The 10,112-nt window shown below is 38.9% G+C and overlaps 1 protein-coding gene across 1 annotated transcript; it reads left to right on the top strand.

The window, feature by feature from the left end:
- Positions 1-521: 521 nt before the first annotated feature.
- On the top strand, positions 522-7,270 carry LOC140341112 (V-set and immunoglobulin domain-containing protein 10-like). Its single transcript, XM_072426653.1, has 6 exons — positions 522-677; positions 1,667-1,957; positions 2,576-2,818; positions 4,954-5,256; positions 5,455-5,502; positions 6,999-7,270. Exons 1-5 carry the CDS (start codon positions 626-628, stop codon positions 5,466-5,468), a joined length of 903 nt encoding a protein of 300 aa, XP_072282754.1. The 5' UTR covers positions 522-625; the 3' UTR covers positions 5,469-5,502; positions 6,999-7,270.
- Positions 7,271-10,112: the final 2,842 nt, after the last annotated feature.

The raw sequence follows: 10,112 nt of genomic DNA, 5'->3' as shown, positions 1-10,112 counted from the left end.
AGAATAAAACAATTCAGCAGCAATGAACATCTTGGCAAAATAATCACAAGAGGAAAAAAAAGCTGCAATAAGCAAGATACAGTAAAAATATGTCGTTTTTGCAGCACACAGCAGACCTCATCAGTTTATGCTGGAAAACATTACAGACCAGCACCCATGGGAGCTTTACAACCCAATAGGTATCTTATACACAGAAGAGGCTGAACCGTGTGGGCAGACAAACAGAAGCACAGTCTAAACATCAAATAAAAGCTTAAATAAAATATCGATCAGGTCAAAAATGAAACAAGGACATTGGACTTGAATAAGGTTTGTCTTTTATGAGGTTGTTGGGGGGATCCTAAGAGGGGTTCAGAGGTTGGAACTGACATGTGATAGGCTGACATGAGGAGACCCAGGAAAATTATATTATGCTTACTCAAAGGTTTGGAAAAATCTGTGATAATCAACTTGTCATATCCTTACAGTCAGTTTACAGTCTACATCTTTTTTCACAGGAACTGCCTAGAGGAAAAAAAGGATTCAGCTATTTAGGCAGGTTATTGCGTAACCAACAGGGGTAAAAGACGCCTTATAAAAGCATCCAGAAGATCAGAATACACCCAGATCAGGGAAAACTACAAACATGGATCTTAGTCCCATTCTGTGCATCTGCATCCTTTTGTCCATCACATTAGGTGAGTATAAAAATAATTTTGCCAAATAAAATTTAAAAGCAAAGATGAGGTATATGATTAGTTGACTCTATCCAGCAATGGCATTGATCTTTAAAGTTGGCAATTCACAGCATCATGCTAACAAACACTTTAATAAATATTAAAACCATCAGGATATTACTAACGGAAAAGCTACTTCAGTAGGCATAATACTTTTGGACCTTGGACTCAAAATCATCAGTTGGACACTGTAAATTTGACCCAAAATGTCCCCTTTATGTATTTGGAGTTGCATCACCAGATACATTATAACTCATGGTAGATTCTTTTTTTACCCAGCATGGTGCTTGGATCCAGTGCCTCACATCAACAAATCCACACAAAGTGATACAACACTTGCAGGACTTTCAACTCTGTCCAGAATTGAAAAAAAACAAGTTTTGAGTTTAAATATATTTTAAAGTACTCCTGCAAGAGAGGACAGCATTAATGCCATACAGCTGGTATTATATGTAGACAGATCAGCAATGCCAGAATTTGTGTTTTTTTCATGAATCTTTTTATGGTAAACGTGCAACATGAAAATTAGCAAATGTTTTGTTTACATTGTAACACACAATTGCATTTTTTTCACACTCAGGAGCAGAATCACATTTTTATTGAATCTTTTCCAATTCTTTACTGTACGGTCTGTGAAAATGTGGAATCGGTCCTCTCAGGAGGTAGTTTTAGCAACTGCTATAGATTGCTTTTCTAGAAGCACAGAATAAAACTGGGTAATTAAGTTTAAAAGTAAAGATATCATAGACTGTTAACCCAGGGAACATTTGGATTGCTAGTTTGTGCACCAGTGTTGAGACTTTCTAATTCTAACATTAAAAAGTAATTAAAATTGTTTAGTGAACTTTCATGCAGAGTCTGCTAACACTTTGGTGATTATTCAGGTACATGCTTTAGTTTTAAACCGTAGAAGTTTTTGCTATAATTAAATCTTCTCTTTTGATTTGTAGCTCCGGCCTCTGCAACAGAACTTACCAAAAGCTCAAGAGGATGGGTCTGGGAGGGGAAATCTGTGTCTCTTCAGTGTTCAACACAAGTTGTGAATGCTACTTTTTCCTGGAAGGTTAATGAAAATGTATTACCTACAAGTGATCGATATCATTTTTTTAAAAACAAAGCGGGAACTAACTCTACTCTGACTATCAGTCCTGTTTTCAGAAATGACACAGGATCTTATACTTGTGAAGTCTTCAACACAACCGTGAAGGAGATCAGTAATGCCCAGAACATCAGTGTGGCCAGTAAGAAATATTGAATTTTTCTTTTTGTGCACATTGCAAATAGGAATCAAACTGTTATATATCATCAGTGACAGGGGTTGTTCTGGATTTTTTAAGCTTGTGGTTGTTTCTGGTGGGTGGTTGTTTTAAGGGAGGTTCATTGCTACATTGTGGTGATGCACGAGTAGTGTTATACTGTGTTTTTATTGTAAGGGGAATCCCCTTGTCTGATTTGGATGTGAGGCAATCATATATGTTCTTGGACACGAAGAGAACAAATGTTAGGCATTAACCGAGGGGCACGTCGGGTCAGAACTGTCTGTTGGATCACAGGAGTGTTGTGGAGTGGTAGGACCCCGGATAGGCCTCTGGATATCTTGGTTATTCATCCTGGAGGCCAACCCTGGTAGATTGAGTCCAGAGCCCCAAAACAAACAGCAACCCTGAATTGCATGCAACTATTTTTGGATTCCTTTCAATGCACACATTGTTTTAAGGATTCTGTGATCTTTATCTCCTATAAAAATATCTCCTGTCCAGGACCCAGGATATTTGTAATGTAAATTCTCATTTGTATACATTTTAGTTTTGAAAAAGCACCTTCTTTCTATTTTAACTGCTCTATTTCTTTTTTTACAGAACCTACAGATAGTTTAGCTATTGGTTGTATTGCACGATCTGGCACTGGTGGTGTTCTGCTCACCTGTTCCTGGATAGGAGGACAACCTGCAGCTATCATTGAATTATCATTTAATGGTACAATTGAGACAGGACTAAATAAAGTAGACCGAAGTGTACATCTGGATTATGATGCCCAACAGCCAGAATTTATTTGTCTAGGAAATCACGTGGGGAAGACAACTAAGTGTAAAATGACTTTTGGTGAGATAACAACCTCAACCCACTATACAGTTACTATACTACGTTTATCTACTTATCAGTCCCCTAAAGTACTCATTGCTGATCGCCTTGCACATAAAATTGTACATAAATTTAAAACTGTAGCTCAATACACCGAGAACCAAAAAAGAATGGCTTGACAGGGTTGGGCTATCAGAATATATTTTCAATTTGTCCTAAATTAGGAAGATGACAACATTTTCAGTAAATCGAGATTAAAATTCCCCAAATCATTACATTAGCCAGTATATCCTAAAGTGGAGCTAAATTCAGAGCTAATATTAGATATCTATTCTCATTTTCTTGCACAGGAATGTCAGTCCCCTCAGTGGCGCTGGCTGTGTCAGCTGGAATCCATGAAGCTGCCATCTTGTGTGTGGCAAATTGCCATGCCATCCTGTTCATGACTTTCTTCTAGCACACAGTCCTCCCTCCCTGTTCAAGCCCCGCCCACACTCTCTAATTAATCAGTCAGTGTGTTGTTTTCTGTGATTGGTTGGTGCTGATGTCATAGATACAGATCAGGTCCACCAACACAAAACGAAGATCAGGGACCCCATCCCACCGCCATATCAGACCCCTACACAGTATCATCAGTAACATCCTCATATGTGTATCCCCCTGTCACCCTAATCCAGGGGTCGTCAAACTCTGGCCTTTAGTTCGTTCCGGCATAACGCCCCCTGGAGCCACGGGTTGGCAAGCAGACCGGCCGGGGGGTCGTTAGGAACTACTGGAGCCAGAGCCGCTGTTGCTCCCCTATTTACCGTGGCCGGCGTTGATACTTCAGCTGGCGCGCTAAATAGGGAAGGCTCCCTGAAGGGAAATCCCTGTCCTCCGCAACGCATATGGAGAAGAGGGATTTCACTTCAGGGGGCGTTCCCTGGTAGTGGGCGGGCCATTGGGGCAGGACTCAGAGTCCGGCCTACTGTGTTCCCACCCACCCCTAAAATGGCCTAGTGGCCATAAAAGTTTGCCGGCCCCTGCCCTAATCAATAATGTTATTCCAATCTGAGTTGTCACCCTAATCTGTGTTGTCACCCTAATCAGCCTTGTCACCTCCAATTGTGGACCCCATTATCACCCTAATCTGTGTTGTCACCTGAATCCACATTGTTACCCTAATCCACCTTGTCATTCTAATCTATTCCCGTCACCCTAATCTATTCCCGTCACCCTAATCTGTGTTGTTACCATAATCTGCATTGTCACCTTCATCCACAATATTATCCTAATCTGTGTTGTTGCCCCCATCTGTGATTTCATGTGACCCCAATAAAAAACCTTCCATTCAGATGTACAGTCTCCCTACTGAGGAGCTGAGCTGACACCCCTCTGATCAATAAGCAATGGGAGTGGTGGTTTTAAATAACAACTTCCATTTTCTGACAGTTTGGGGGTTCAGCAATTTTAAACAAAAGTAAAACCTGGACATATCAGTATATAGTAGAATTACATCATCCATAAACCCAAGTTCAAAATGTGAGTTTAGGTCCACTTTATTACAAAATATACACAGAACTTTGAAACTGCCTTAAGTAATACTATACATAGCTATTTTCAATGTTTAGGAAGCTTAAACTAGAAGACAGCAACATTTTGTTAGAAATCCCTACCGCTAGTTAATGTACCATTCGTTTTACATCATTGCTGTCCTACCTGCATTCCAGATATACACGAGGCAATATATTATTAGTTCTTATAGGCTTCAGTGGTGATCATGATACCAACTAACATTGCTGTCACCTGGCCTGTTCCTGTTCCTGGCCTTTATTGAAATAGACAACAGCATATAGTGATTATGTGACCTGATTTTAGTGTACCATTTCATGGTACACAATTTATCATTGAAGGTCTTATATGCCAATGTTTGAGGGTTTTTTTTACTGCCATGTGCTTTAGATTTCATTAAAAGCTAAACTGGGTAGTTCACTATCCGCATTGCTTTTTTGCTAACAAACCATAAAGCTTGATTTGATTAGCTTGAAGATGGAGTGTTAGAATAGAATTAACACTCCATGGTTAGAAATGCCAATTCTCATGTGTGATGGAATCTTGTGACGCCAGAAATAAATGAACATTTATTTACAGAATTTCTTTTAATGTCTTCCCATCAGAACGCCCAGCCTCTGCGACTCATGACAACAACGCAATAACTTCAGTAAAAGAAGGAGAAAATATAAAGCTGACAGTGAGCCTGACATCTAAAAACTCTCTAATTCCTGAGTTCACCTGGGTCCGTCTCAATCCAGATACTGTCATCGAAAACAGCCAAAAAATCAAAGTAGAATCTAGGAGCTCTGAGTCTACACTTCTCATTTCCAGTGCAACTAGAAGTGAGAGTGGGACCTATGAATGCAGAGCTAGGAATGTCATTGGAACCACAATCTTTAAGTTCAATGTGAAAGTCAAATCAAAAGGTAAGAAAAAATATGGTGCAAAAAATATAAGTGCAAAATATATAAAACATCATTGAAGCACAGCTTATATTGAATATTGCATTTCTCTTTGGAAATTGTTAAAGCCCATTATTATGTCAGCACATTGATAGGACTTAATCAAAATCACAGTATTTTTATTATTTCAAAATTTCCTAACATAATTTGCTTCTGTTACAGGTTCTAATGTGTGATTGGATAACTTTCGTGTAAAGAAAATGAAGATAAGTAAGTGTACACATAAACACACTTTATACCATGATGTATTTTGTGCCTGTAGATAATTTAATAAACCTAAGAAAAATATTTAAAGATTAATAAAGAAGGATAGTGACACAATGACCATGAATGATAAAAAAGAACAAAAGCAGATATAAATGGAGGGCTGATAAGTATAAGGGACTTCATGGGAGAGCTGAATACACATCAATATGATAATGAGGATTAAAGATCTAGCACCTAAATGGTCCCAGTTAAACGCCTGAACTGTACTCTTTGCACTATTATTAGCAAAATCAATACCTAGAACAGGAGGTGAAAAGGTACAGCCAACAGCAAAGTATAGTTGTCATCCCTTCTTGTGGTTTGCATACCTCTGCCTTTCTACACAGCCAGGTAATACTTTTATTTCCTGGTCCAGCTTTGCCGGTCTCTAGTCAAAAGTAGTAATATTCTATAGCTAGCCGGACATCAATTACTTAGTATAGGTGTATTGTCCCAATCAATTGGTTTGGGTGCCAAAACCTTTGGTGTCCAGAAATTGGACATACCTAGAAGAAAAAGGGGAAAAGATAGGCTTCTCAAAAGACACCATAGACTTTAGGTAGTTATATATTAAAAGTGTGTAATTTTTATTATTATTAAGGTACAAAAGACTTTAAAACAATGATAGAGTTATGTTACAAGTTGGCATGATAAGGGACTTTATCCACACTATATTAGCTGCTAAGTAGGTTTACAGACTTGCATATATATCTTTTTTCTTCTTCGTCTAAGGTCTCTACTCTACTAGTCGGATTATGAAAGGGACTGTGATTCACATCCAATAAGATGTGTTGAAAAATGTAAATCTTAGAAGATATCATACATAGAAAAATGTAACTTTTCTAGCTATACAATTTGGTAGAGTTGTGTGAATCACAAGAATGACTAAATATATTTGACATATTTGTATATGCATTGTATTTGTGACTGTGTATTACACTTCTTGACTAATATTAAATTCTAATCTTATACATTGCTGTTGAGCACACTTGACTTGGGTTGTATTCCACAAATATTGTATTCTACTGCAACACAGTGCTGAGGAGCATCTTCACAATGAGATATGGAGCACGATGAAGCCGATAAAAGGTATAGGGTGGCAGTATCTCCTAGACGGTTTTTCCATTAAAGGGTTCCAGATCTCTTCCTGTCTCTGTGACATCTCAAAGGTTTTGGATTTCCCATGTTCTGTACAAGGAGAATTGTCCAAAAAAGATAACCAAAAGAGAAGGGTAGTAATCAAACCTGATAGCGGTTCTAACAGAACAAGGAAAGATGCTGCTATATAAATAAATAATAAGTTGAACCTGTCACATTCTATCCAAAATCTAAGCATTTCTACTTTATCCTAAACTACAAAATATAGACCACAGGCTGATAAAAATAAGTAAGCAGAATAAAGAAAGTTTATGCAAAGTATATTTCTTACAAAATTAAAAAACATTTTGTTTATTTTTCAGAGATGGCCACTGGAAACCATCACCAATCTGAGCTATCGTTTACACAAAAATCTGCATGATATGTTTGAAGAATTGGACAGATCTCTGGCTGTCTTTTTAAAATGATAATGCCTATTATTAAAATATTTGCTTTATTTTGTGATAGCAATGCGCTCTACCTATAGCCACCAATCATATTTTATAGTCCTCCTGCTCTAAACCGATCAGTAGAAGGCACTGCACTACTTGTTGTCTGCCTTACTAAATAAACCTATTTGCAATGTGAAATATCACTAATTGTGTCTTTATAACATTCATGACAATGAAACCGATTTCTAGGGTTGAGCGAGAATGCCTCTGGCATTCTCGTGAAAATTTCCTCAAACACGAAATTTCAGCAAACCAATTTCGCGAAACCATCAGATGAGGAAATAAAACAGGAGGATTCCCAGAGCTGCAGGAAATCTTCCTGTTCGGCGAGAGCTCAACCTGTCGGAGAAATAGAAGGCCGCTCTCGCTTACATTTTCAGTTAGCGGAAAAAAGTCACAGGATGACAACTAAAAAAGCCTTTCTAGGGCTGGAGAATGCCTGCAAGACGTTTGTCTGTGTTGTTTGGGTCCGTGCTGCGGCCATGCCTGGTTATCCGATACGGTTCTTTAACTTGTTCTAAGCTCTTCCTTCTGAACAAACAGGGTGATCTTTTAATATTTGATAGAGAGAAAAAAATCCTTACACTGTTACTACTACTTTTCTGAAGATTTTGCTGCTTTAGGGGGTGGAAGTTGGATTCTCAGCAACTCCTAAACCCTGTACAGATGTCAGATTTCTGTTGCTAGAAATTATGTTTTGTGATTATGTTCAGTGACAGGAGAATAAACAAGCGCAGTAAACATAGTGCTGTTCTGTTCTATGAAGAAGGGAGGAAGGATGAGCAAGTAGCACCTTCTTCCGTTTTTTTCCATAGGAACATACAGAAATCATCACTTGGTCGTTCATGAATCAATCAGGGCAAATAGATGAACAACAATGAGGAAACACTGTACACATTCCTGACAATCATCCAGCATTTGTATGTAGCTTTATTGAACATAAGCGATAAGAAACAGGTCAAAAATACAGCAGCAGCGAAAATCTTGGAAAGAAGTCTGGCAGAATAAATGAAAAGGACTCAAAGGATAGGAGAACAAGATTGCATTAAGCTACGTACACACTTCCAATTTTTATCGTTGTTAAACGAACGACGAACGATCCTGCACGATATCTACGAACGATCGTATAGCACCGATTCTGCACATACAGATAACGACACGATCGTTCGTAGATATTGTACACACAATACATACGATCGTTTGAGCGATACAGGGAATGAGGTGCACGACAGGAAGTGAACGAACGATCGTACACACAAACGATTGTCAACGATCGTCGTCCAATCCGATCCGCCGGTCTGGTCGTTCGTTTCCAACGACTTTCCTCGTTCGTTGGTGTCGTTGGTTACTTTTTTTACGAACGATTTTTGCCCAATCGATTGTTCGTCGTTCATTTTGAACGACAAAAATTGGAAGTGTGTACGCAGCTTTAGACAGACAAGATACACAGGCAACACTGCTGATGTGCACACTGGAACACGTGCTGCTGCACACAACATAGCTCCATGACAGGACCCCAATGCCAAATATTGGGGAAAACAGAGGTAAGACGTAGCATGCACCAGTCCTAACCTCCAAATCTGAGCAAAGGAAAAGCCCCCAGCTGCCTGGGCTGTGAAAATTTAAAGGGGAACCACAAGTCCCCAGAACACCCGATGGTATAAGGCAGGGGTCAGCAAACTCCGGCCTTTAGGCCAGATACGACCTAGCCAGTAGTTCGTTCTGGCCTAACGCCCCCTGCCTGATATGGCCTAATGCCGGCCAGATCTGCTAGGGGGTGTTAGGAACTACTGGAGCCGGAGTCGCCGGAGCTCCAGTGCCACCCCCTTGCTGTTGCTTCCCTACAGAGGAGAGGGATTTCACTTCAGGGGACGTCCCCTGGTGGTGGGCAGAGCCATTAGGGTGGGACTCAGAGTCCGGCCTAATGTACTCCTCCCCCCCCTGAAATGGCCTAGTGGCCATAAAAGTTTGCCTACTTCTGGTATAAGGCATTACTCTTGCACAAAAGCAGAGCCTATTCACACACCATGGGAGCTTTACAACCTCATTGGGGTCTTCCAAACAGGAGCCTACATTGAACCTGTGTGGGCAGACTAAAAGGAGCCCAGTCTAAACATGAAATAAATAAATAAAAAATAAATAAAAAAGATGGGAGTAATATTGTCTTTTATGAGTTTACTAGAGGTGTTCCTATGTTGGAGGGTCAGAGAGTGGAACTGAATAGTGGTAGGCTGACATGGGAGATTCAGGGACATATAGGCCTATGAAACGTGTTGGCATCTGTGATAAAAGTGAACAATATATTATTGTATTATATTACCATTATTTTGGACTCAACATCATAATGGAGCTTTGTTGTTTTCTAGAAATTTGACCCAAAGTTCCGCCCTTTATGTATTTAAAGCTGTGTCTCAAGAAATATTATAACCCACCGTAGATTCTTTTATCCAACATGGTGTTTGAATCTAGTGCCTCCCATTTACACGTTTACACAAAGTGTATGACATGGATTGATGTAGGAATCATAAAATATACTTTATACAAGGTTTTTGGCTCATACCAATAAATGACAATTGTATATTGTTACTTGAAAACACCCTTAAATAGGCATATTTATGTAAATAGGTTCCTAGAAAAAAGGTTCTATAGGGTGCTAAATGTATTCATTTTATTGATTGGTTTGAAAGGTAGAAAGTCCCATCCTGGATTGTTGCTTTTTATTTATTCTAAAATTTTTGCTGTTATAAAGTTAGAACAATAGCCACATTAGATTGTTCTCACACATGTGATAATAAAAGTTCCATCTATAGCAAGAATTCTCTTTTCCTTTAGAAGGGAAATACATTCAGCTTGGACATGATAAATATCGGACAGGACTTTCAACTCTGTTCAGTCTTTAAGAAAAAAAAGAAAAATGTTTGGTGTATACATATACATATAAACTAGAATTTATTGTAGAAGAATGAGCAATGGCACCATCTATGT

This window comes from Pyxicephalus adspersus, chromosome 11 (genome assembly GCF_032062135.1).
Source record: "Pyxicephalus adspersus chromosome 11, UCB_Pads_2.0, whole genome shotgun sequence".
NCBI lineage: Eukaryota > Metazoa > Chordata > Amphibia > Anura > Pyxicephalidae > Pyxicephalus > Pyxicephalus adspersus.
Note: the sequence above shows the minus strand (reverse complement) of the source record. Positions and strands in the feature narration are given on the sequence as shown.